General features: G+C 45.8%; 2 protein-coding genes across 2 annotated transcripts; one reads left to right on the forward strand and one right to left on the reverse strand.

The window, feature by feature from the left end:
- The first annotated feature begins 396 nt into the window (after positions 1-396).
- Positions 397-10,621, forward strand: GUSB (glucuronidase beta). Its single transcript, XM_005525963.3, has 12 exons — positions 397-636; positions 2,163-2,351; positions 2,747-2,928; positions 3,389-3,531; positions 3,697-3,884; positions 4,567-4,719; positions 5,220-5,398; positions 5,790-5,936; positions 6,928-7,012; positions 8,478-8,654; positions 9,123-9,258; positions 10,384-10,621. The coding sequence occupies exons 1-12, from the start codon at positions 403-405 to the stop codon at positions 10,539-10,541; spliced, it is 1,971 nt and encodes a 656-aa protein (XP_005526020.3). The 5' UTR covers positions 397-402; the 3' UTR covers positions 10,542-10,621.
- A 5,320-nt stretch (positions 10,622-15,941) lies between these two features.
- VKORC1L1 (vitamin K epoxide reductase complex subunit 1L1) lies at positions 15,942-27,337 on the reverse strand. Its single transcript, XM_005525816.3, has 3 exons — positions 27,130-27,337; positions 17,362-17,471; positions 15,942-16,702 (listed from the first exon to the last, which is right to left on the reverse strand). Exons 1-3 carry the CDS (start codon positions 27,321-27,323, stop codon positions 16,476-16,478), a joined length of 531 nt encoding a protein of 176 aa, XP_005525873.1. The 5' UTR covers positions 27,324-27,337; the 3' UTR covers positions 15,942-16,475.
- Between the last annotated feature and the right edge of the window lie 414 nt (positions 27,338-27,751).

Consider the following 27,751-nt stretch of genomic DNA (forward strand, 5'->3'; position numbering starts at 1 on the left):
TGACAGGGATCGGGATCGGGACAGTGACAGGGATCGGGATCGGGACAGTGACAGGGATCGGGACAGTGACAGGATCAGGACAGTGACAATGATCAGGATCAGGACAGTGACAGGAATCACGATCAGGATCGTGACAGTGACAGGGATCGTGGCCAGGATCAGGATCAGGACCGGGATCGGGATCAGGATCAGGACCGGGATCAGGACCGGGATCGGGATCGGGATCGGGATCAGGACCGGGATCAGGATCAGGACCGGGATCGGGATCAGGATCAGGACCGGGATCAGGACCGGGATCGGGGTCGGGCTCGGGCTCGGGCTCTGGCCCCGCCCCTCACCCAGCCCCGCCCCTCACCCTCACCCGGCCCCGCCCCTCCCCGGCGGGTCCCGCCCACAGCCAAGATGGCGCAGGCGGCCTCAGGCGGCGGCGGTGCCGGGCCATGCCCGCTATTGCTGCCGGTGCTGCTGCTGTTCCTCCCGGGGCTGGCGGCCGGTCCCGCCGGGATGCTGCAGCCCCGAGACACCCCCTCCCGCGAGCGCAGGGAGCTCGGCGGCCTCTGGAGCTTCCGCGCCGATCTGTCTCCGGGCAGGGACGCCGGCTTCGCGCAGCGCTGGTACCGGCGGCCGCTCCGGCAGGTAGCGGGGAGCGGCGGGCACGGACGGGCTGCGCTCCTTCCCCTCCCAGCCGGGCTGCGGGGGCTCCGCTTCTTTCTTCCTCTCTCTCTCCCTTCCTCTTTCCTTGCCTTCCTCCCCGCCGGGCTGCCCGGGTTTCTCTCGAGGCGGTTCCTAATGAGCCGGCCCTGATGATGCCCCGGTGCTGCTCCGAAGGAAAACACCGATTGAACGGAGCCCGTTCACCCGTGGCTGTCCCGTGCTGCAGGGCCGTGCACGGCGCTGAGCTTCCAGCAGCACAGAATCGGCAAAAATGGGCACCGGGAATTGCTTATTCCAAAGTTTCAGAGTGCTGGTAGAAAAGTTTTGATGTGGCTGGGATCTGCTTGGAAATTAACTACGTTACCTGACAGAAAAGATTAATGGGTTTTATGCATAAAATGGATAAGTCGTTCATTATTTCTATTCTTAGCCTTTTGGCCGATTTTGGTGCCGGATTGTGGAAGGAGAGAAGAGCTGAAGGGCAATGTGCTGCTGGAAGTTTTGCCAGAGGAGAGGAATCCTGAAATATGCCCCCTCCAAGGGAGGCTTAGATGGGTGCACTCAACCTGTTTTAGACCTCAGAGAATCACCCTGAAGGAGTACACAGGTTTTGGCCAGCACAGGCAAGAGTTTTCCTACATCAGATACTAGAAAATCCTCCTCCCCATCCAAGGATTTTCCCACTAGGATTTTCTGATGAGGGCACTGGGCTCTCTGCAGTGCCAGTGCTGAGTCAGCCCCGCACATGATGCCCACCCTGAGTGCTCAGACCTTCCTCATTCCGTTTCCTGAAGCTTCCTCAGGAAAGGAGAAGCTGCAGGACTCCTTTGTGCAACATCCCGAGTGCAGAAAATGCTGAAAACGAACAGCAACATGCTGTTTAGCAACAGCATCTGGATTCCTCAATATTCAATGTCCTGTGACACTGCCTCCCTCTAATCTTCATATTGGAATAAGCAACTGAATGGATTCTGTTGTAATCCCAAGGAATCTCTGTTGCTTTCATACAGTGAGAAAGGCTGAACTTGTCCCAGTCTCCATGGGGAGGAAAATATCCCAAAATATCTATTACTGCCCAAAATATCTATTATTTTATTACCCTTTTACTACAGCTCTTAGCTGACAAACAGCACCACAACCTCCACGTTGCTCTTTGAGCTGTGCAGGAGAAAATTCCCACTGAAACAACAACTTGGCCTTGGGATTTTCCCCACTCACTTCTCTGATTCCGTGATGCCAGAGCCATTAATGAAAACATTTCATTGCACAGCAGGAGGGGAAAAGAAAGGAGCAGCTGCTTCCTGTAGGAACAGGCAGGTTCCTGTGCCTGGTGCTAATTAGGGCTTGTGTAGGAGCTGTGAGCGATCTCAGCAGTTTTTAAACAGCTTTTCCCAAGGATTTCCCCTTGGCAAAGGCATTGTAAGGCTGTCAGTGGAAGGGGACACCTCCAGTAGTAAAATTACTCTTTTTAAACTCTGTTCCTTATTTTTCCATGTAATTCCTGCCAGACCGGCCCTGTGATTGACATGCCAGTGCCTGCCAGTTTCAACGACATCACTCAGGACCCCAGCCTGGAGAATTACATCGGCTGGGTGTGGTACGAGAAGGAGGTGCTGCTCCCCCTGCGCTGGCTGCAGGGCGATCCCGCCCCCAGGGTGGTGCTGCGCTTCGGGAGTGCCCATTACTACTCCATCGTGGTACGTGCGGCCCTGGGCTTCCTAAATTAGCCTGGACTGAAGTCAGATTTATGATTTGTTCAGCAAATGCGTCCCTGCCTCGATTTTGCATCCCCTTCTGAGCTCGTGCCTGTTTTCCCCCAGCAAGAATGAATTGTAATTTCTCTTCTCTGATTCTGCAGTTTCGGGATTGGTAACTAAACATTTCCTGGCTAATGGCTCTGCCCCAAACTGTGTCCCTCAGTGACACTTGTTGTCACCCAGACCTAGCTCCTGGCAAAGACCAAGAGATTGTTCCCTCAAAGATCCTTTGAGGATCAAGAGCTCAGGTGTTCCTAGTAACTGAGCTTCCCTCCTCCGTGCTCTGCTCACTGCAGAATCCCAATAACCCATTTTTTTTGGGTCTTTCCTTGCAGTGGGTGAACGGGGTGCAGGTGGTGGAACACGAAGGGGGGCACCTGCCCTTTGAGGCTGACATCAGCAGCGTGGTGCAGGGCAGCCCAGACACCCTGTGCCGCATCACCGTCGCCCTCAACAACACCCTGACCCCCCACACGCTGCCCCCAGGCTCCATCCAGTACATGACTGACAAATCAAGGCGAGTTCCTGGGCTGTTTTACTGCTGGGCTCATCCCAGGGGTGTGGGAGAGGGTTGGTTTATTCAACTGCTGGTTCATAAATCCCTCCATGGGGTTGTCTTTGTGGTGAATTCTGTTGGTAGAGCAGCGAGGAGTTTAAGCTGTGGTGGTATGGGGAATCAGCAGTGAGTTATTGCATCTGTTGTGTGCACAGGGAGCTCAGGTTGGCTGATTTGTCAAGCTGAATCAAGGGCTGGTTTGAGAAGCTTGGATTCAGCTGGAAGCTGCAAGTACCAGCTCTCCTGAAGGATCAAGCTCTTTGTTAACTTCTTTGTTAACTGCAAAATCCTTCAGTGTAGCAGGAGAAAGACAGATCCAGCCTGTCATAAAGATGTTTTACACAATTATTTTGCACTGCCAGCATCCACATGCTGCCTTCAGCAGTGTTATGCAGCCAGTTTTCCTGTCTTGCTCACTCAGGTACCCCAAGAATTATTTTGTGCAGAACACCAGGTTTGATTTCTTTAATTATGCTGGAATCCACCGCCCAGTTGTGCTGTACACCACTCCTGCTGCCTACATCGATGACATCACTGTGACAACCACCTCATCAGACAGTGTTGGTAGGTCCTGAGCAATTACAGCTCCCTCAGACTCCAAATGGAGGTGACCAGAGCAGCAGGGAAAATATCCTGCATGAGTCTGATTGAATTTGTTTCCTGGTGGCTTTTTCCTGAGGCTGAGCTGTCCTCTTGCAGTCTCTGATTGTCTTTTGTTTCCTGAGCCAGCCATGGTGCAGTATCAGGTGGTAGTGGTTGGCAGCACAGCCAATTCCCTGTCCCTGAGTTTACGTGACCAAGAGGGGAAGGTGGTTGCTACAGCTGATGGCCCAGTGGGAGAGCTCAAAGTCCTCAACCCAAACCTCTGGTGGCCTTACCTGATGCACGAGAACCCTGGATACCTGTATTCCTTGGAGGTAAAGTGGCATTTCCTCCTCTCTGTGTGTGTTTCATAGGGTGAAGGCACTGCCATAGGGCCCATCCTCTGTTCTCTCACGGGCCCTGTGCATGTGACTAGAGTGACTCTGCTAATTAGGCAGCAATCAAATCGAGCTTTGGCAGCTCCTGAAGAGTCTGCCAGAGAGAAGAGCATTCCTGGAGTGTGCTCTGAGGTGCTGGCCCTTCACACTGAGGGTCCAGTCCATCCCCTCCGAGGAGATCATGAGTTCACTAGCTCGAGCCTGGGAGCTTCTGAGGGAGTTAGGGGTCAGTAGTGATGTTCATGTGCAGAACCTGGGGAGGGTGAGCTGCTCTGAGTCCCCAGCAGGTGATGTGTCAGTCAGCATGATTGCATTTTCTGTCCAGGGCACAGAAGTGGCCTGGGGGATGCTATGGGGAAAAGACACTGAAGTGTTTGAGATGAGCAAGTGCCAGAAGGGTTATCCAGGGGCTGGATTCTTCATCCTTCAGCTTCCACACCTTGCATTTCTATTTTGTGTTCAGTCAGACCTGGCTCCCCCCAAGCAGCAGCAGTGAGGAACTGGCTGTGTGCTGAGGCAGGGCTGGGAAAGGATGTGGAGCCAAAATCTCCCTCACAGATGGGGAGGGAGCTCTGGGCATCCCCCTGAGGATCCCTCCCATTCCTCCCTGGATGTGCAGGTGAAGATGCAGGCCCAGGTGGGCGAGGCGCTGCTGGAGGACGTGTACACGCTCCCAGTCGGCATCCGCACTGTGCACGTCACCAGCACCCAGTTCCTCATCAATGGCAGGCCCTTCTACTTCCACGGCGTCAACAAGCACGAGGATGCAGATGTAAGTGTGGCACCCACAGCAGGGACACCCAGGGCCAAAGCTCCTGCTGCTGAGGTGGCACCTGCGCTGCCTCCCCTCCCCTCTCCTCTCCCAGGAGCTGTTTCCTCACGCTCTCCTCCCAGCCTAAGCACTAAGGGGACACCATGCCTGGTCCTGCCACAGTCATGGCATCCCTCAGGGCACGTGGATGTGCTGGTGGAGACCCTGAAGCATCTCCCAGCCAGAGCTTTCAGTCAGACACGCTGACAGTCAGTCATTCTGCCATGAGGGTGGGGAGGCCCTGGAACAGGGTTCCCAGAGAAGCTGTGGCTGCCCCATCCCTGCAAGCGTTCCAGGCCAGTTGGACAGGGCTTGGAGCAACCTGGGCTAGTGGAAGGTGTGGAATGATATGAGCTTTAAGGTCCTTTCCAACCCAAACCCCTCTGACTGTGCCAGTGGCTGTCGGGCTGGATCAAGCAGGGAAGTTGTGTTCACAAGGGGCGATTTCTCTCTCCCCCCAGATCCGTGGCAAAGGCCTGGACTGGCCCCTGATTGTGAAGGACTTCAACCTGCTGCGCTGGCTGGGGGCCAACTCCTTCCGCACCAGCCACTACCCGTATGCCGAGGAGATCATGGACCTGTGCGACGCCTACGGCATCGTGGTCATCGACGAGAGCCCGGGGGTGGGCATCAAACTGCCGTAAGAGCTGCCCAGCATGCCCTGCCCCTCGCTCCTCTGCTCCTCCCTGAGCTGTTTCCAAGTGTCCCGTTACCCTTCTGACACTTTTGTCCTCAGTGGACACCCTGTGCTGATAGTGGGAGTACTTTGCTCCGTTTGGAAATCTCCGGTTGCACCACCGGTGCCTCGGGATGTTGGGCAAGCAGAGGGCATTTTGCCACATTTTGCCACATGGCTCCTTTAATGAGCCCAAACCACGGCCCTGAACTGTGCAGCAAACTTTGTGGAAATAGGGCAGAAGCCATCCTCAGTCATCCTCAGCATCAAGGCTCTGCTGTGCCCAGAGGCCGAGTTTTCACAGGGAAAGGCAGAGGGGATGGATTTTACAGCCTCATCTCCTTCTGTCTTCCAGAGAGAGCTTTGGGAACAAGTCCCTGCAGCATCACCTGGCTGTGATGGAGGAGCTGGTCCGCAGGGATAAGAACAGGCCCTCAGTGGTCATGTGGTCAGTGGCCAACGAGCCGGCGTCAGAGCTGCCCCCAGCTGCTCACTACTTCAAGTAAGTGCCTCTGCTCCTCATCTCTTGGCTGCTGAAGCCTCTTCTTCCTTTGGGATGGCACAGAGAGGTAGTAAAGGGAGGGCAGGCATTTTCTGGGGACCCTGGAACTGAACCTGCAGATGCAAACTGAAATGGAACGGCTGCATGTGTCAAACTGATGCTCAGAACTGTCCCAGCGTGTTGGTTCTGAACCACCAAGGCTCCACAAAATTACCAGGAGTCCACTTGGTTTGAGCATCTCTTCTTGAACTAAGGGTTAAGTAAAATGTTGGTGAGAATGGAACATTCCTTGTTAGCACTGGCAGATGAGTGCTGAATCCTTTGAGAATTACAGCAAAGCTGTAGAATAACTGGCCTTTCATTGTGAACACAAGGTTCTGCAGTTAGTGCTGCTTATTTGTTCTGTGCCTCCCCACTTCAAAGCCACTGCTTCGAGTCCCTGCAGTCCCCTTGGTTGTATTTCTAAAGAGATTTAAGCTTTGGAGAGCCCAGAGGCAGCTGTGTAATGGGCAGCAGGCTGTCCCTGGGAGCTGTAGGTACATTAAGAGAGAAATGTGAAGTTTCATTCTTCAGGATGTTCTACCACCCTCCTGCAGTGTCAGGGCAGCAGCAGAGCTTCATTGTCCCATTCTGTCCCATCTCCCTCACTCAGGGCTTCCTCAAAAGCATCCAACCTCTGCCTGCTGTGGCACAGAGCCTCAAGAACACATCCCAGGAGTTGTTCAGAAACTTCCCATTGCCCTTTTTACAGTTTCATCCTCAAACTCAACTATCCCTTCAACTTCTAAGCTGCTGGCACCACCCCATGTGCCTGTGCTTGGTGTGCTTCCACTCTGCTCTCTTTCAGGTGGCAGATATTCCCTTTATTTCATTAGAACACTGGCTGCTAAATCAAAAGCAGCTCTGTGGGTGGAAGGACAGAGAGCCTGGGGAGAGGGGGCTGTGCTTCTCCACGCTGTTGTTGAACTCTTGCTTTACTGTTTGCAAACAGGACAGTGATAGCTCACACTAAAGCTCTCGACCCCTCCAGACCAGTCACCTTTGTGACAGATGCTAATTACGCTCTTGATCATGGTGTAAGTTTGCTTCATTTTTCTAGCTTTTTCTTTTGTTGTTGTTGTTGTTTTTAATTCATACATTAAATTTCCTCCTCTTGTTTTATAGTCCTTTCCTCACCTCCTTCCCTAAATTTACAGGAGGTATTTAGCAGGGAAAGGCTAAAGAAAAATTATGTTTTTGTTTCTAGTAGAAATCTTCTTATCCTGTAGTTGTAGTGCAACAAAAAGGATCTGCAGGAGAACAATTCTTTGTGTGCAGGATTATGTCCCTGAATTCCATAAATATTGTCATGCTTTGCTGTGCCATTGATTGTGTTTACTAATGCTCAGGAATTTCACTTGCAATTAAGCCAAAGCTTAAACCTCTTTAAAATGCTCACAACCCTTATGGAAGTCTAAAGGAAGGAAGCTTTGCTTTAATTCCTGCTTTAAACTGCTCTAGATCTTCTTTGGCAGATGTCTCTTTGTGTTGAGTAATCTAAAAGCTCCTCCAGCTCCACAGTTAAAGCCCTAGAGCTGGATAAATAACCAAAAGGCACTTTCCTTGGATTTTTGGGCCTTTCATAGCATGGACCAAGGATTTTTTAACACCTGTGTTTGTTTCCAGGGTAGATCCTTGTACAATAATCATTTCTAGCAGGTGAGTTGGTGCTGCCACACATCCCTGCTCCAGGTTACACTTTGGATTTCTTCTAAAATGTGCTCTAATTAGCAGGAATGGCTGCAACTCTGAGGTTTTTCTTCCCCACCCCAGAAAAAAACAAAACCTCTGATGCTTTAAATTTGAAAGAGCCCAGCAGGAATTTGCTTCTGGATGTCCCATTCCCACTCTGCCCAACTGGAGAGGCTTAGGCAAACAAACCCAAAGAACAGATCTCATACACTGATGTGATATTAGAACTTTTTTTCTTTTTCTTTTATTACAAAACATGTTAAGAGAACATTGAACAAGTTACATACAACATCACTTTATCTTGAGGGGGCTTTGTGCCCTTTTATCACACTGTCCATGTGGTAGAAATGGCAAATAACTTGCAGAATGCTTTAGTCTTAGTATTGCACCATTGATGCACAAAATTTAGTTGCTAGTCAAAATATTTGACCACTCACTTGATAATCACATTCCAATACTCAAAAAGAAAAAGTACATCTAAATGTACCAGCAAGCCAGAGACATCTTGGAAACAAAAAAACTTCTAACAAACCTGAGAATGAAACGTGTTGATCTTGTCTAACTCTTTGCTGTTACTTCCTAATCTGTAAGAAAAATTGCCAGATTAATGCTGTTAGCTTATTAAATTTATCCTTTTTCTCTTTTTTTTCCTGGGAAAGAGATGATGTTTGGAGGGCCTGAGTGATGGGGGAAACAATTCTTTCCACGTGTAATAAACCTGGATTCCATTAAATGAATCCAAAGGAGAATTTAGGTTTACAAGAGAAGGTTGAAGTCTGTGCCAAAACACTCTCACCTTGTTTTTTGCAGGCTCCCTACGTGGATGTGATTTGTGTGAACAGCTACTTCTCCTGGTACCATGACCCAGGCCACCTGGAAGTGATCCCAGTCCAGCTCACAGCCCAGTTTGAGAACTGGTATAAAACCTACCAAAAACCCATTATCCAGAGTGAATATGGAGCAGACTCGGTGCCTGGGCTGCACAGTGTGAGTGTTGTGGTGTTTGCCAGATGGAAACAGCTCTTACAAGGCAGCAAAATGGCACTGGGAGAGGGTGGCACCACTGGGCCTGGTTTGCTGTGAGATGCTTTAGTGTCCAAAAGGCTCCAGGATTGGGATCCTGCTCCATCAAAACCAGTGAGCTTTGCCACTCACTTTGTTTAAAGAGGACTCCAAAACCTGTCCTTGGCAGTGGTAGAAAATGCTTAAATGAAAGCAAACCCTGGAGAATGGAGGTTTTGTGGTGCTGTCCCTGACATGACAAAAGCCACCAAGGGAATTCCCCCTGGAAATACCTGGAATTTTGTGTTTGCTAATGGTCACAACAGCCATGTTAACACAGCACAACCAGCAGACCAGGCAGCCACAGAGTTTCTGTTCAGGAATAGCTCCTCAGGCAGTGGGAATGGCTGTGCTGGGATGGTTTGTCCCCTCACCCTGTTCTCCTGGCTGCAGGACCCACCCCTGATGTTCAGTGAGGAGTACCAGCAGGCCATGCTCAGGGAGTACCACGCCATCTTTGACAAGAAGAGGAAGGAGTACGTGGTCGGGGAGCTCATCTGGAATTTTGCTGATTTCATGACTAATCAAGGTGAGCTTTTATTTATATTCCAAACGCCTCTCCATCCTCCCTGGGAGTTGAGTGGTTGAAGCCACACAAAGACTGTGCTGAAGGGTAGGACAAAAGGCCCTCTCTTCACCAGGATGGAGCACAGCTGGTTTTGTCACCAGATCCAGCATGACCAAAGCCAAGAGGGAAGGTCCTGCCTGTGCTTAATTCATCCTTTCTCCTTCACAGTTGCTCCCAGGAACATGAGACAATGCACAGGGGAAGCTTGTGAGGAACCCAGGTTGCTCCTGGGTTTTGGCCACCCTCAATTCAGAGCTTCAGGCAGCTGTCAGGGACATCTCTATTGCTTCCAGTGTCACCTACAGCTATCCTGGCAACAGAGCACCTTAAATAATCCATATGAACTTGGTAGAGGTTTAGCAGTAGAGGAGCAGATGCCACACTGACACAACAGCTGTCTCACTGTGACACTCCACAATGCAGATAAGTGCAGTCACAAAGGAAGGGAAATTCCTTCATTTACAGTGCAGTCCCACAGAAATTAAACAATCACAACTCAGATCTAGTAATGAACCTGTTCTGCTTATGCCACCTGCAGGGGGTTGGGGTGGTGAGCAGTCAGTGAGAGGGAGGAACAGCACTAAAATACCCTGCAGAGCACCAGGACAGGCTTTAGAAAGCTCAGAGATGGCAGTGGCCAGAAAAGCAGCATCAAAAAGGACTGAGAACATGTAGACAAGGTCACACAGATGCAGTTCCAGTCTCTCTATGTGTTGCAATCTTCTCTCATTTCCTAGGAAAATTAAAACAGGCAGAAAGGATCCAGACACCACACAGGACAGTAAACAGTCATTATTTCCTCCATTCAATCTGAAGGTGGAGCCAATCTATTGTAGATATAACACTGATCAAAGGGCACACCCCAATTAAATGTCCCAGCTCACCAGCTGTAAAAAACAAGGAATTGCAGCTGGATTGCTCTGTCACAGCCACGGATCCTGCCAAGCTCCCTGCTGTACCTGACTGTGCAGAAGAAAGTGCAGAGGTCTCTTCCACCTGGCCAGATTTAGTACCTACACTGTAACAGCTCCCAGCAGGGCCTGGAAGAGCTTGGTTTATATATTTTATTTTATAATTTCTCTGCAGGGACCACACGAGTTTTGGGGAACAAGAAAGGAATCTTCACCCGCCAGCGCCAGCCTAAAGCAGCCGCATTTGTTCTTAGAGACAGATACTGGAAGATTGCAAATGAATCAAGCTGTCTTCCTCCTGTAATAACATCACATTCCCTCTTCCTAAAATGAAGACAAAGGGTTTAGTGGCTGGGGATTATGTCAAAGTTGTTATTAAATTTCTGTTTAAATAAGTTTTATGCCTGATTCAAGTCGTGCAAGTCCAATGCAATTTCTAATCCACCTGAAGTAGTTACTGTGATGCAAAGCAGGTCAGAAACTTTTGTTTCCTCTGCTCAGCCATGTCTGGAGGCTTCCTGTTTCCAGGCAGGAAGACAAATACTTTCAAGAAGCTGAAGTTAAGAAATCCTGACTGAGGTATCTGTTTATGGCAAAAAAATTACAAATAATACATGATACAACTCAATGCTGAACTTAAAACAAAATCTAAGTTACTCTAAATGAACATCACATCCCTCTAAAGCAAATGAGGTTTTTCCAGTTCAACTCCTCTAAGAGTTAACACTACTGAGATGACAGCAAACTGCCCACAGGCTTGCAGGGGCAGAGTTTGTGCAGCTGCTCTGGCCTGACAGGATGGATGTGTGAGAAATCCTGAGCATTCCCAGCAGCCAGGAAGGGTGTGAACCACCCAACATACTCCAACAGAGTTTGGAATTCCTGTTCCAGCAGCAAGGTGGAATGTTAGAGAGGGAGGGACTACATCAACTCAACTTTAAATCTATTTATTCTACAGTACCAAAACGGCCACTATTAGACACGAGCTGTGTCTAACAATGCCACTTCTACTGTGGAAGGGCTTCCTTCATATTAAATGTCATCACAGGAAGAGCAGCCCAGAGGGAAATTCTGTTCCAAATGTTTCTGAGAGTGGCCTGAAGCCCTCTGGGGTAGGGCCAGGTATAAATCCTGGTGCTGCTTCAGTGATGTCCCTTTAGGGCTTTAGCCTGGCATGGATCACACCAGCACACACAGAAAAATTCAAATATTTAGTCTGCAAACTTCCCAGCATTGTCCCAAATCACAAGGAGCAGAGCAACAGAAGCAGAGGCTGCCCAATGCATTTGGGAAGTGACAGTTCTGGAGTTTGATCACTGGAATTCACAGATTCCGGGTGAAACTGCTGCCATCACTCCCTGTTCTGCAGCTGCCTCTGCTGTGAGTGGCTCAGGGAAGTGACTGAATCTGACCATAAAAAGAAAATATTTTCTTTTCTGTTGTGTGGTGGCCAAATTCTGTTCCCTTCAGAGGTGGCACACGAGGAACCAACAGCACCTTCCACCCTGCCCTAGCAGAATAAGGACACAGATGTTCACTGCAGACTCCACAACAATTTTTCTTGTGTTTTTAAGGGAAAAGAAACAACACTACAGCGTTCCTCACACTGTGCTAGGCCTAGATTTTCTCTAGAACTAAACCCCCAGAATATAAAACTATGCACAATAAAAAGACATTTGTTCAAAGACACCATGGTCCCATATTTAAGCCCACTAGCAGTGTTTGAAAGTAATTTCAACTTCTCCATCTCTAGCCATCATCCTTAAAAACTCATTTTCTTCCCCAATTTCAACAGACCTGACCAAAACACAGATGAGGATTTGACACTGGTCACTCCTTACAAACCAGGGCTCAGCTCAACCCCCCCAAAATCTGAGGGTTAATTCCTGCTTGTTCTCAACAAACCCAACCCTGCCCAGCAGCTCCCTCCCCAAATCCAGGGACACGTACAGCAGTTCCCAGGGATTTTGTGGTCTGTGGGACCAGCTTTGAGCAGCCCCAATAAAGCAGAAAGTGATAAAAATCACAATGTTGGGCTTGTTTTTTTTGCTTAAAGAACTGTAAACAGTGAAAGCCTCAAGTCAACGCTGCTCAGCCTTTACACACAATGCTCAGCCAGACACAAAGCTGCAGGAATTCTACTGGGAAAACTGGGATCTGGGGGGAATCAAGTGCTTTAACCCTTCTACTGCTAAACACATACAAGGTATTGGAAAAAAAACCACACGACTTGGTACAATTTCTAAAAACAGAATTACAGTACTGACATTAAAAACAGTTTCTAAGGCTCAGACTGAGTCCAAAAAGGCCTCTGGTTGGGTTCATTCAAGCTCTTATGTTTGGACTGCATGAATGCAGCATAAGAATGATTGCAGCAAGACATCCACAGGTAATTTCTACATTTATTTTTGTTGGGTTTTTTTTTTCTTTTTTTCTTTTTTTTTTTATACCAAAAAAAGTTATGTGCAACAAATAGAATTCGTACATATTTACATAGTTTTTTTACCTGTTAGCAAAATTGTATCCTAAACCTCCAAGAGAGAATCTCTCAGCCTATATTGAGAAAAGGAACATCTGCCCAATGACTCCATTTTAAATGGGTGTTGGATTTGGAGTTGAAAGCACTGGGAATAAATAGTTGATGTACTATACAGAACAAACACCTAATATTTAGGCCATGCTTAATACAGTTTTATGGTAACAGAATACTTCATCTTTTCTGGATCAGTTTAAACAACATTGGCAGAACCAAAGCCATCCAACCTCTGACTTCAGCCCGCACAAATTAGGAGCAGAACTGCCTGAAGCACCTCACCAACCTCCTGGAACAACTGACACTCAACAGCAGCACAAAAATGCAAACTACAGCATTCAGAAACCTCACCAGAGATCTGTTGTCACTTCGGATCTCAAAAGTGCTCAGGAATGTTTCACTGGCCTCAGTGTCACAAATATTTTAGAAACTTCCAGGAATATTAATTTCCTCCACGAGACTCAAACGCTTTGTTGGCCTTAAAGACTAGCAAGTCCCTTACAGTAAGAGGATTTCAGGAATGTTGAATTCCTAAGCAGGCTTTGGGATGCGGTTTTTTGTCTTTCTGATCCGCTCCTCGCAGTGGAACTTCCAACTCAGAATATTCTGTGATCCCAAAGGAATTCTGGAATTCTGAGAGAGCCAAAGAGGGGCAGGAAGAGCCCAAATTCAGAACCTCTGTTTGGATACTGTGTATTTTATCCCGTCCATTCTCCTGAGTGTTGAAACCACAACGAGGATCTCTGTAACACACCCCTGTCCCTTGCCAGCCCAAATATCATTTACCTGCCTTTACCCAGACTCCTGCATCCTTGAGAATTTTTAGGATTTGCCTTTGGATTTGTAAGGGTAAAACCAATATCAAGCATGCATTTGCCACCACGTTTTGGCTGGGGGGCACAGCTGCACTCCTGATTTCCATCACAACCCATTTTACTGGAAGATGCTGTTTCTATCATTGGGAGCAGCAAGGAAAGAGTCAAAAGAACTGGAAGCAGAAAGGTCCAAATTTCTCCTGCTAAGATTATTCTGCCCTTTATTCAGGCCAACTGCATTTCTGAAGAACGAGAGAGAAACAGAAGAAATCGGGGCCATTTCTAACAAATCACTTCCAGTAAAAAGTAACTGCAAGGGAAGCACACAAGACAAGAGAGTTCACAATTAAGGATCAGATTTGCAAGGTCGTGCACAAAGTGTGGCTGCAAATCCTCCCAGAGCCTAAACTCCAGCTCCATTTGCTCCCTATGTGCACACAAACAAGGACTGCAGACACCACTGCTGAAAATCTGGCCCTAAACATTTTTACTAAACAAACTGAATCAACAGACTATGCCCACACAAACGAGCACAAGACACGGTGAAGTTAACACCAATACTTTCAGCTGATGGGGCTTTTTTTTCCCTCTTTTTTCCCCCAGGAATTGGACCAAGTACTCATGGATTAGACTTGTCTTCATGGCTGCTTGCTCTGAGATAGGAGCAACTTTCAGGCAGCAAGTGTTCACCTCTTCCTTGGGTAAAAAAAAGATGCCTTTAGTGTAGATCACAGAAATGCATCAAAATAAAATCTATACAACACATTAAACACTGCTACTGCCTCAAGGCTTGGGAGAGAACAAAGCCAAGCCTTGAGGGACCAATTCAACATCATTCATTCTCCTTAATATCAAAGTGGAAGGCATTTGAGAGACAGAACTAAACATCAAGACAAGCTTTAACTGTACTCCGGTCAATACGAAACTCATTTAATGAATTGCTGGCTAACTGTGGGATGAGGGACAAGTCATTTAGTGTTACATGCAACAGATGTTATTCACACCACAGAACTCTGTACAGAAAAGCAGTTTCCACCTCCACCCTTGGTACAAACCAGAATTACTTCAGTAGTAATTGAAATATTCATTTTGTGAATTCGATCTCCAAATTTGTTTTGCTCTATGGAAACACTGCTCGTTTCACAGTCAAGTTTATCCTTAGTGTTTAAAATCCACCTACAATGGAAGTGTCTCTCTGACATTCATGTTTGAGAATGAAAATGCTAAAAGGAGTTAAATTAGTTCTTTAAATAAATGGGTATGCAATTAGAATTCTTCATATTTCAAACTGACAAGGGCAAAAAGCAGCACAGCACCAATTACAGAAAGTAGCTGAACCCACACATTTTGGTGTCACACAGTCTGAAACACAAGTATTTCACTTTTCCAAATCACATCAACCTTTTAAATTAAACTGAAAACAATACTGCTACCACTTCTCAGTCTAAAAACTAAAAACAGATCTCTTAATACTCTTCTATCCCCAGCAAGTTTGCTGGGAATTTTGTTTGTTCATTTTTAAAGCAAGGACACTTCTGCCTGCCAAGTTCAACACAAAGTATTTGGTTTAAGATTTGAAGACAGAAGGCACTTTTAACATTCAGCCTTAGAATACTGAGTGCAGAAACAACGTGTACAATTTTGTTCCTTTGTTTAAATCTGCAGTTTAATATATTTTTTTTCCCCAATTAGTTCTTAGAAAGAGCAATGATAGCACTATATCACATTTCATTTTCAGGAGCACATTGACTTACTTATCCCATTAAACAGGTTGCCCTTCCAAGAGATCTTCTCCACGTGTGTGTGTGTGTGTCAGGCCTAAAGTTCATTTCCCAATATAGCACAAACCAAAGATCCTGACCAAGATCAATTAAGGAACTGCTTTTTCAGTGCACTGCTTGGTTATCCTGCTCACTCAGTGGTTTCCAATTCTATACTGCAGCATTCACAGAACATCAAACATTAGTAACACTGGCTGGCTGAGCACAGCTTCCAACGGAACAGCTCTGCTTGGAAACGGAGTCCTTTCAAAGAACACTTCATCCAACCCCCAATCTCCAAATCAGCTTTTCATTGACCACATGAAGCTAGTTTTGTTCTGTACAGAAATTAATGAGGTTGTCATTTAATCAACATACTTCAGGTTTCAGCTTTAATTCCATTTTTGTTACTGGAGACAAAAAAAAAAAAAAAAAAAGAAAAAAGAGAAAAATAAAAGAAGAAAAAATGGAACCAACCCCAAGCATCATTCTGGTGAAAGCCCAACAGTGAGAGCAGCAACTCCACGTTCTTTAGAGGTCACTTCTTCCATCGTGTCAGTCGACTCTGAGCTGAACCCTCTGACAGCTCCTAACCAAACCCATGGGACAGTGAGTTCTCCAGGGATGAAACCAAGAGTTCTAATTTTATTTACAGTGTAAGTCCTAGTCAAATCTAAGTCCATCAGCTAAAAAAAAAAAAAAAAAAAAAGAAGAAGAAAAGAAAAAAAAATACACATACTGTAAACATGGCAACATTAAATATGGTGATGCTAGTCTAGAATATTTCATGTCATGATCACATCTTGTTATACCTGAATTTATATACAGGATATTTTATAGCAAGTGTTACCCACTTCACAAGTGGAGGGGGAAGAGAGAGAGTCTAGGTTTTGCTGTGGCTAAAACTCCTTCAAAGTAAAGTTAAAGCTTGTCTTTGATTGTTATAGAGCTTTCTTTCATAACCGCATTTAAACTGAAGATTAGCACAGAGAAATTATCTGGGGCCCCTTGAAATTTATAATTCAAAATTTCCGTTATGATTCTCGGGGAGGGGGAAGGGGAGAAAAAAGTGTCTGATATGGAGAATAAAAAAATTACTGCAAAATAAACTTAATGGAAGTTGGGTCTTCAGACTGTCAGTCAAAAGTTCCACCAGGGGTTATTCCTGTTTGGGTTGGAGTTGCCTCTTCCAGGCCTCGTTCAAATAAACTAGTCGTTTGTAGTTGATGATAAAGAGAATGAAGTTCAGCAAATATGTGAGCACGCAGACAATGCAAAATTCCTTCAGCACGAAGTACAGAATGTATGCCAAGTACAGGGACCCTACTACAGACACTATGGAGGATGTCATGAGGATTAGAGCTGCTACTGCACTTGCTGTCATACCTGCAACAAGAGAGACAGAGTTACTCACCCCTCCCCACACAGAGAAAAACTGAATTCAGACTCAGCCACTCAGCAATATTACACAGAATTCTGGTTAAAATACCATCTTGAGAAATCAGTATTTGGAGGGGAGTATCTAAGGCTCTGTCTGACAGCCCAGTGGAGTTGTGTGGGATTAACCATGCTCATACTCCTGAGTTATAGGAAAATTAGTGGTCAAGTTATTTCTGTCAGGATTAACAGCTTTACAGCAAACCATAGAGTTACCAAGAAATAGATATAATTATATTTCATGCACTTTTTTGCCTGCTCTCTCCATTACTCCTGCAAAACTTTCCCATTCCATTTTTATTCCCTCTCTTTTCCACCATGCAATCCAATGCCAAATATACTGGAGTGAAAATACCAGCACAGAAACTGTCTTCACACTTGGATTATTAATAGCATATCAGGAGAAAATCCAATTACTCTTTTTATCAGTTGGGTTTTTAAGCCCTTTGGACAGATGTATCATTAGAGTGATGCAAAAATAACCCCAAGATATAAAAATCAGAAGCATTTATCTGGTTTCCTGCAGATTGTGCAATGGATATTGCTCTCCTCCTGCATCCCCACAGCCCTGCTTTATATTTGAGGCTCTGAAGTGAATGAATACTTACCAAGTAGCATTTGTAGTATATAAAACACCAGGCCAAAAACACTGTTTGACTGATTTATTGCACTGTCCTTTCCAAAGATGGAACCCAAGAGACCGAATCCTCGACCCCATCTGTAAAACAGGGAAACTAATTAACTCTTATTTGGCCACCTACTGCTTTCCAGCAGCATTTTCAGTCCAGGGCTGTTGGGGAAAGAAAAGGACACAAATTCTGATATGATTTACTTGGAGCTCTCCTGGAAAACCAAGCAGCAACAGGGGGAGCACTGGGTACAGCTTTATCCCACACCTTGCTGACTGAAGTTGTTTGACACACTAGGAAATACTGAATTCATACAGCTGCAACTTCCCTGAACACCACCTCTGCTTCCCAGGGTCGGAGTTTAGAGCTGTTTTGTCAAATAGACACTTCCTTCCCCCACTGACAGCTTTAGCAGCTCTCTGCACCGCAACAAATTGGACACAAGGTCACTACAAAGCTGAGGCAAGGATTTGTTCCACTCACTTCTCTGCATCAGAGCAAGAGAATCAGGACATAAATCTGTACCTCAGCTGCTCCTCAGTCTAACAGCTCAGGAGGAACCCAAATCTGTCAAGCACACGAGCTGAGGATGGCACTATCACAAGATCAGCTCTTGCACAGTGTGACACTGAACCAACACCTGAAATCCCTACAAAGTGACTTTCAACTTCCCAGGGCTAAGGCAGAAAGCAGCACAAGCCCTACAAAACTGCTGCTGCAGGGAGGAGGGTGAAAGATTAAATTAGCAAATGTGTTTGTGCCAGAAACCATTAATTCCATGCCCTAAGGCAGTTCATGCTATTATTTGTAAAAGCAAAGTGAAGACCCTATTTATTAGTGTCACTTGAAAATACAAAGTTATTTTGCTATTTCAAGGTAATTTAACTCACAAGAGCACATTGGGATATTTGCCAGCAGATTTTTGGAGCATCAAGCCAAGCACTACACAAATGTCAGGCTTGCTTCACATTACCAGCTTAACTGAGCAAGGTAAAAAAGTGTCATTCCTCATCCTGCTGCAGCAGGAAACTCCAAAGAAAATGCAGTTTTCAGAAAGTTTCTTATCCTAGAGGCAACGGCCCTGCTGAACCAACACCCAGCTCAGGTTTGTCCCTGCACAAAGCAGGAATGTTGCTGATGTCACTCACCTGGGACCTGCCATCCCCACATCACAGTTTTCTCACAGGAAGAGGCACCACAATAAGAAGAATTTAATACCATCTCCAAAACATTCTCCAGTCTCACAGCCATCTGTGCAAAACTCATTTAAACTCATCATTTTAATTGTAGACTAAGTTTGAATTCACTAGTAATACTCTTGTGCTCTTCTCCCCAAGAAACCCAGCAGGTCCCAATTCTTAGAAAGCAGATTTACTGTATAAACAGTCAAAAATTAAACATGCTTTCAGCTAGTTTGGTCTCAAATCTTTTAAAAGTGAAACTTTTCTGCCAATATTAAGCTTCAAGGCAGCACAGACAATGCTTTTCCAGGGGACAGAGCCTCAGCATCCCAGAGCTGCCAGACATGGAGTTGCAGGGAAAAGCGGTGCAGAACTGCCTGGCTCTCTGCTCTCATCCCAGGGCAGCTCTGGGGTTATGGAAATTACAAAGAATCTCAATTATGGTGAGATTTCCTCTCACACCTCGAATGTTATCTGGATTTTAAGAGATTTTTTAGCCTTCCTTTGATAAGATGGTCACAGCACATGTAACAATTGTCCTGTGTTGTCCAAATTCCAAAGGCTGTAGTAAAGAGCCACACAAATATATTAAAGGAATTATCATTTTTACATTTAATAGTTTATACTTATTGTTCTGTATTACTACATTTATAGATGCTTCAGCCTGCCATGCACAGGTTCAGTTTATTGTTCTGGTCTCCAAGTGAGAATTCTTTGCAGGGTGACATTAAAATGATTTAAACACACTCAGGTTTTCCTGCACAACCCACAGTGGGTAAAGGTTCAGCATCAGCCTAACTCCAAATAACGGCAGGATGATGAATCCATCCCTACCTGAGTGCTCAGCAGATCCTGTGGTGTCTGAGAGCAAAGGATTAAAACATCAGAAATGTCATTTTACAGAACCTGACCCTGCAGTTGTTCTGCAAGAGAATAAAATGTTGCCAGTGGAAGGATAATGAGTTCCAGCCCTTCCTGAGAGTCACAGTCCCGGAGTGATCTGCGCAGAGCTGCAAGGTCAGAGCACAGGGAAAGCTTTTTCCACAAGCAGGACTTCATTAAGTGTCTTGTTGGCCTTGTAGCAGCTTTGAGGAGATCAAGTATTAAATTTCAGCCCATGGAGTCCAGGTCTAATCTCACATCTTATTCCACACACTTGGAGACAGCTAAGCAGCCTGGGGTTTAGCACAGAACACTTTTCCCAGCCTTATAAGGTTTGGAGTGGGAGCAAGTGTTCTGCATCAAACTGAAAAGCAAAGTATTTAGACTTAATATATTTACTTTGTATACTCCCTTTCCCATCTCATTTCCCTACTGAAAAGTCTAAATAGTCTCCTAATTTTATTAAGGTTGTAAAACCCACAATGAACCAGGAACTTCTGCCAGCAGGTGGAGGAAGGATAAAAACTCAGTAGATAATGTTCCTTTTCACACCAAATTCAGGTGTGAATTGCCTGATTGATGATAACTTTAAAAGTCTAAAAACGATGGCAAACAAATAGCAAGAAGAAAACAAGATGAGCTGCAGAAAATAAACTCAGAAGTCTTTCATGTAACCTGCATTTTACAAAAAAAACCCGTAATTTAGAAGAAATGTTATTCATTTGCATCCATTTTTTTGGATACAGAATGTTAAGCAAAATGACCTGCAGTAACTACAGAGCTGCTTGCACAGCAAGATAAAAGCACAGCCTGATTTCACCAAGTTTTTCCTGGTTCTGTTTGGTGGCTCCCATCCCTGAGGATCAGGAGTTCGGTGTCGCAGTCACTCCAGGTGACTCAGAGCACTCTGACAAACACATGTGCCAAACCCACTTTCACCACACCCGAGTTTCACTGCTATTAAAAAATACAAGGAATCAGATCTAAATACAAGGAACAAACCTTTACTACATCTCTGTAACTCAGTTTCCCTCCCTATCTGCGTGTACCACTCTGAATGTTCTTTAAAATGTTAAATAGTGATTCAAGAAATCTAAAATAAAGTGATTCCTCTACTTTCCCAGTATCTACAATTGAACACTGCAGTGATTTTCAGCCCAATGTGCACCATCTCTTATCAAAAGGAGGTTTTGGAAGTTATTATCCACCCTCTTAACAATGCCCCTTCTGGTTTGAGGTACTTCACAAAGCTCAGCAATGTTGCATTTTCAGAGGTTTAAAGCAGTGTTTGTGTGCAATTGTTACTTCTTAACAGGAAGACAAAAAGAACTGAGGTCACTGTGCTCCACGAGTGACCTATCCCCAGTAAAATCTTACACCTTTATGTCACTAAAATCATTTCAATCTCTTTTGCACAACTATGATCATCCTCTGTGTTCCAGAACAGTGTATTAGGGGACACACTTTAGGATAATTTAGCAGAGAAAATGCTCAAAGGGAACACAAGAACCTCATTTAGCCCACCAGTATCTCAAGTATTTTAGCAGACGAGCAAACAACCTTCCAGTTTAACAAGTTACAGGCTCTGAGTTATCAGCATTGGCTCCAAAAGCAGCAGAATTCCAAGCCTGCCAAACACACCAAGTCAAACAAACAAACCAAAAAGTGTTTATTTAGCCAGGAGTTGGATTAGTGTCCCCTGCAGCCCCTGTAAGAAATGTTTTTGTAGCCAAGCCCCAGCTCTGACAGCACCTGCAGATGGTTTTAACAGGTTTGCCAAAGCTCATTCCCCAAGATGCTTTCCTTGGCCTCCACTGTCCTTAAAGATCAGCTGAAATTTCTGAACTGGGCTTTCACCTGCACCGAGACACTTGGTGCCCTACTCTGAAGCCTTCCTGGATGTCCCAAATGCTTTCTGAGCACTTCTGACCTCCACCACAGCCCTGGTAATGATCAGAATCACATCCCCTCAAATTCAACAGGTAACCCCCTAGGTTTTTATACCCAGGACTGAACTAACCCTCGTATTTTCATTTTAACATGGAAAGAACCATACTGGGTCAGGGCAGGTCCAGCAGATGCCTTGAACAAAGCACACAGTTCCCAGGTCACATCCCAGTGTCCTCAAGGAATGCTTGGAAATGCAATCAAATCCTTCAGGTTATTCCAAGGCATGTCTGATCCCAAATCTCTGCATTTGTGCAGCAGCAGCTCTGCCAACACAATTCTCTCTCAGTTGCTGGGTTTGGTGCAATGAAAAGGGCAAACAATAAAAAATATTCTGTACTCAAACTGCAAGAAAAGAACTCAAGTTTGGGTGTTTTTTGGGTAGTAGGAGGTTACTTAAATCCTCTCATTTCAAGATCATTTATCATCCCATGAGCATTATTTTGTTATCAACACCCCGCACCATTTTGTAACCCTGAGGAAACAATAAATCTAATTTTCTAAAGAAATCAGAAAGGGCTACACTTGATAAGTGATGTGCACATTTCCTTATGCACCACTGGACTTCTGAGGTAATTTCTGGTCCATAGTGAAAGTTCTCAGAGGGGAGCAGAGCTCACCCCCTGCCTTCAGGGTAAAGCTCATATAAAGGTCAAAGGATCTGGAGCATGTTAAGAAAGTTTGGATGCAATTTCTTTCCAGCTTCACCAGAGGATTTTGGATTAAACCTAATTCATGGTTTCAAGGCCACTCTAACAGTTTTAATAAATTAAGTAAAAGCCTTCAATTAGAAGCCACAAAAAAGAAGATTAAAAATTCCCATTTGTAAACTTGCCAGCAGTGCTCAAAAATGTTGATACATTTAATTTCATGTTTAAATCTATTAGCAGCATTTACCATAACTAAATGAGGTTTTCTTCTGTATATCCTCCAGCTCTGTTTCAGAGCCTGTAAAAACTCTCAGTGTCTAGATCAGCAAAATATTAAGCAGACAGTGGATAATTATTTTATAGCAGCCTTTACAGAAGCACTGGCTATTCAAGATACAAACCAGCAGCACTGATTCCCTCTACATAATCTTTTATATTAAGCTACCATAAATTAAGCCCAAGTCTGAATTATAAGCACTTTGTTAAATTTATTTTGCACCAGGCAAAATAATTCCTAGCCCTATTACAAATTCCAGTCAAGCTGGAAATGATTTATTTATGAAAAGCAAAAATTAATGTTTGTGTGAGCACTCTAAGGATGGAAAATAAAAAGATTCCCACAGCAAGGGCACTGCTGTGTTTTATAAAAGATGTACCTCAGTCACTAAGTGTTGCACCAGTATTAAATCATCAGTTTTCTACTAAAAAGATGGGAAAAATCCCCAGAACACTTGAGTTACCAGCTTCTGCAGCTTTAAGAGCAACTTTAGAACTCCAAGCTGGTTTCAAGCAGCATTCCTGGAACACGTCCTCTCTCCAGCACATGGAATAAGCTCTGGATGCTCCCAGCTGACACCCTCAGTGTCTGCTCCCCACTGGGGACAGAGAACCTTGGCTCCCAGGGCAGGCTTTCCCCTCAGCAGAGGAGTGACTGTGCCTTTCCCTCCCTTCCCCTGTGGCACTGAATTTGGCTCCTCCAATTTCTCCCTGCCCAATTCCAAACCAGAGATCTTCCAAGCTTTCCTCAGACAGCAAACTCAGTGAATCCAGAATCCCTGGAGAAACCCTGTTACATCTCCCAACACCTTACACTGCCGCTTGCACTTGAAAACCTCAAACGTATCTGGATATTTGCTTGCAGCTACACCAATGAAAAAACTCCTGGGATATCAGGAATATTATAAATATGAATGATAACTGCTACATAATGTTCTTTACTTGGAATTAAGCAAACTTGACAGACAAGAAGTTTCCAGGAAGTGCCCCACACCAGAGCTGAATGGGAACCTGTGTAAATGTCAGCTTAGGAAAGCCTGGGAAGTTTTCTCCATGTCCCACTTCCTTGGAGAATGGGGTTGTTCTTGTCACCTTGATCCCTTTAAAGATGCACCGGACCAGTTCTAGCAAGGTGTGCTCTGCTGAGAAACCAGCACAGGGCAGTTTTGCCTGCAGTTCTTAGAGCAATTCACACCCACTCTGCAGAGGAACAGCTCTACACCAGCACAGTCAGCCAAACAGAACACAACGGGGGTAAATTCAGTGTTTAAAGTGATTTATGAACGTGAGCAGAACCATACAATAATACTACACCTGTCACAGGCCAGCCTTTCACACACTCCACACTTAACAGGCATTTTCAGGAGCTACCAGGTGAATATTCTGGTACATCCACAAGAAAACGCAAGGTGGATGTGCAACTTGGTCTGGAGGAAGATGTCCTTGCCCACGGCAGGGGGCTGGAACAAGATGAACTTGAAGGTCCCTTCCAACCCAAACCATTCTGCCATATCAGACTTTTTCAGAACTTTGCTCAGAGCGCCTCAAACACAAGACACTAATCCGAGACTTTGCCCATGAACAGAATAAGGAACTCCTAAAATATCAATGACATCCAGATTCTCAAAATGCTACTTTGACTCTAGAACTCCTTCAGCAACCAGGCAAAGATCAATATTGACTATTGCCAAACCTCTTCACTGACGCAGCTGCAAATATTGCTAAAGATATACACGACATGTGCCCTTTGCTCGTTTGTGCTGCTGTCTTGAGGCTCTGTTACAGTGGGTACAGCTATAATTATTGCGTGGCAGCCCACTAAAGTCATTCAAAAACACTAATTTATCCTGCAGGAATCTCCAATTCATCAAGACAGAAAGCAGAAATGTATTAGAAGACACCAAAATCTCTCAGGGAGTAGAAAGGACCAAAGGCTGTGGGTCTCTGCATTAACACTTAAAGGTCACATTTTATTTCAAGCTGTAGTATGACCTGTATGACTTGAAATGTGTTTTATTACTTTAATTCCCACTGTGAAACTACAGTAAGACCAAAAATATTTTTCAGAAACTGCTAGTAGCCAATTTCATTATAAATAAAGCCATTCTTGACACTTTAATTATTCGCAGCTACTAAGATAGCAATTAATTAAAAAAAAATACAGCAATTGCCAATGGAGATGTGAGGTACTGCCCTAATATCTGCCCTTATCAGCCACTCCTTAGCAGTTTTTTAAACTATTTAATGAACTTTTCCCTTGATAAAAACTTTAAATATGCTGACCATTCATTTTTTGGGTAAGGGATACTGGGAAGGGATCTCTCCAACATAATTTTCTGCATGAGTCAGGCTGTGATAGGAGATTTTCTGTGCTCCTCCCTCAGCATGCTGGCAGTCTTTACATTTCTGTTCTTCTTGTGTCAATGCCAGATCTGGCTTAAAAGCAAGACTTAGAAATACCAACAGCTGGTGAAAAAAAACTCCGCCCAAAATACCAGAAAGTCAGCTCAGGGAGAAATAAAGTAATTTATTCTAATTATTCTATGCATTTAAAATGAATCCTAACAGCATTAAGTGCTTTTTAAATTTCAGCCCACTCTTGGAGTCAAAACTCAAGATGTGAAGATTGCAACATTCCAAGTTCCAGCAAATCCAGCTTAAATAAAAAGTCACATAACCCAATGAACCGTCTAAAAACCAAAGTAGAAACAGAAGTTTTTCACCCAGTGAACTCTGCAGAGTTAACTACAATAATTAGCTAATCAATTAATTTCTGACTGTCGGTGTAACAGCTTAATAAGAAAAGAAATGTGAAAGTTAAATCTGAATTACCTGTGAAAAAGCTGGAACATAAAATCTAAACTCTACAAGCCCAGTGAAATGTAAAGTGTGGTTAAAAGTTCCTTTTAGAAATGAAGTTTCTGAGGAACTTTGGCGATGTGGGAACAAGGAACATTCAGCTGGAGAAAGCGAGAGAGAACGATGGATGTGGCAACACAGAAAATAAGACTAATTTCTTTCCAACTTTAATGCCTTGCCCTTCTGCCTTACTTTTAAAGCAGAACTCCCCCTCTGTGTCCTGCACAGCCTGGAAAGCAAATTCTTCTCCAAATATGGTTGGAGTGAACAGAACTTGCACGTTCCTTTTCCACAAACTCCTTTTACCACCTGCTCCAACGATCACGAGCTCTCCTGGCATTTGCAATGCTTCACTCCAGGCATGGTTCTCCTAGCAACTGCTGGGAGATCTGAGTGCATTTCATCCCTAACTCTTCACATTCTCATCTAGAATTCCTGCAGCAAAGGATTTCCAGGTCTTACTCAACGTGTCAGCTGCAGCATTGTTAACAAACACTGTAATTATCGAGCTTGATTCCATAATTAGAAATAATTCCAATTATATCTTTAGGTAATTTCCTTCTCACGAGCGTTCGGTAAACAGGCATCAAAATTGTGACATCCAATTCTCTGTCACAACAGCAGCATTTGCTGCAACAACAAAAAGCTGTTGGAGGACCAATTTTATACAAGAACAGGCTACTTAATGCTTAAATCTCTTTTATTCTCTTTTTACCCCTGTAGCTGTGATCAAAGTTAAATTACTGATGAGAATCACGTGGTTTAATCTCAGTAGCCTAAGCATAATTTGATTTCTATTATTTGAATTTATCTGGTGAGTTTATTGCAGTCTGCTCCCTAGTTAGATCCAAACTTCTCATTTCAGGACACTTTCCAAGCAGAGACATGAACAAATACCTTCACAAACTAAAGATGACCTGAGGCAGACAGAAAAGCAGAGTTAAAACCTTCACTCAGTCACAATATCAGATGGCAAGAGATACAGATCTCTGTCACACAATCTCACTTCAGTCACCATAGAAGAGGTTTTAGGAAAAAGAGCTCCCTGGATGTTTTGCCTCAATCATTTCACAGCTCCCAGCTTGACAGAGGATGGGAGTATTCCCTTCAACTGACTTGTTATGATGATACAGCAAGTACCTCCATAAAAACTGTGACAGCTTTTGCAGGGGTTACACTGAGAGGCGAGAAAGTAAATCTCAAGTACTCATTCAGCTGGAGGAACCAATGCAATAATAACAAAAATCCCATTAAAATAAAGAGGAAGGATTTAATAGATAGATTTGCTCAAGGACCAGATTTATACAATGACTCTCCTAACAGAAATAAGAGTCCTCAGCCTTTAGAAGACCAACTGCTAAACTGGCTAGACGTCTGCAAAATAAGTCAGGATTTGGACTGGGCTTGTGCTGCAGAGGCATTCAAGTCTCCCTTGAATGAAGCATTTCCTCCGTATCACCGAAGCATCTCCTGTGCTGCCAGGAGACGTCCCAATGAAAACGCAATACAGATACTGCAATTGAAACTAACAAAGCAAACCACCTGCAATTGCACTTGTTTATGTTGTCCTTAACCACTACTCACAGGTAGGGCACTCCATTCTCCCGAGCTTTTACCACTAAAACGCCTGTCACTCCACCTAATTGCCATTGATTACAACACAGCAATTGCGGGTGCCTCACCCTCCTGCTCGCAGTGATCCCGAAAATCCCCGCTCCCACAGCGGCCCTCCAGCGATGGGGCTGCCCCACACCGGGAGCGCTGCCCCCCTCCCGGGGCTGCCCCGGCCCTCCGAGCCCCCGCCGGGCCCGCAGCCCCTCTGAGCACCGACCCGGCCCTCCAACACTCCCCGAGGCACCGGAGGCAGCACTCCGAGACCCGTCCCCACCGCTCCCCCAGCCCTCAGCCCCTTCCCCCCGCGGGGGCGGCGGCGGGTCCCACCCGCGCCTCACCTGGAGGTGATGGCGGTGAAGCAGCGCACCCGCTCGCTGAGGTCGCACAGGGCCTGGTAGTGGCTGTCGCGGCCCTTCTCACGCTCCAGGTGGCAGGCGTACAGGGACAGCAGGATGCCGGCGGCGCACACGGCGGACCGCGCCACCCGCTCCCAGCGCGGTACCGACACCCGCAGCAGGACGGGCGCCGCCATCTTGGCCCCGTCCCTCCGCCTCAGCCCGCGACGCGCGCCCGGCGGCGCCCCGCCCCGCGCACGCGCGCGCGCTCCTCATTGGCCCGCCGCGCCCGCGCGCGCGCCCCTCATTGGCCGGGCGGGCGGGCGCGCCACAAACCCCCTCCCCACCCCCGCACTGGCCCCGCCCCCCGCCGCTTGCGCCGGACGTGGCGCCTCGCGACGACGTCACGTCAGGCCTGGGCGGGGGAGGAGGGGGAGCGTGGCATGGCGCCCCCTGGCGGCCGACGGGAGTCCCGGCAGAGTCCCCTCACGCCGTCGCGCCCGCTTCCAGCAGGAAAATGGGCTTTTCCTCGCCTTTATTCCCCCGGATCTGGGACGCGGCTCCGGAAAACGCGAAAAAAGCCTTCACGGTTGACCTGACCCTTAGGGATGATATGTCACTTCAC

This window comes from Pseudopodoces humilis, chromosome 23, assembly GCF_049639895.1.
Source record: "Pseudopodoces humilis isolate 2021_Gansu_Grassland_sample_001 chromosome 23, ASM4963989v1, whole genome shotgun sequence".
Lineage (NCBI taxonomy): Eukaryota > Metazoa > Chordata > Aves > Passeriformes > Paridae > Pseudopodoces > Pseudopodoces humilis.

Bases quoted from the DNA above. Each gene is read 5' to 3' on its own strand.
- GUSB (XM_005525963.3), top strand. From the start codon at position 403: ATGGCGCAGGCGGCCTCAGGCGGCGGCGGTGCCGGGCCATGCCCGCTA. The intron at 637-2,162 runs GTAGCGGGGAGC...AATTCCTGCCAG, and splicing joins ACCGGCGGCCGCTCCGGCAG to ACCGGCCCTGTGATTGACAT. The intron at 8,655-9,122 runs GTGAGTGTTGTG...TCCTGGCTGCAG, and splicing joins CGGTGCCTGGGCTGCACAGT to GACCCACCCCTGATGTTCAG.
- VKORC1L1 (XM_005525816.3), bottom strand. From the start codon at position 27,323: ATGGCGGCGCCCGTCCTGCTGCGGGTGTCGGTACCGCGCTGGGAGCGG. The intron at 17,472-27,129 runs GTGAGGCGCGGG...CCTGTTTTACAG, and splicing joins TTCACCGCCATCACCTCCAG to ATGGGGTCGAGGATTCGGTC. The intron at 16,703-17,361 runs GTAAGTATTCAT...CTCTTGTTGCAG, and splicing joins TATACTACAAATGCTACTTG to GTATGACAGCAAGTGCAGTA.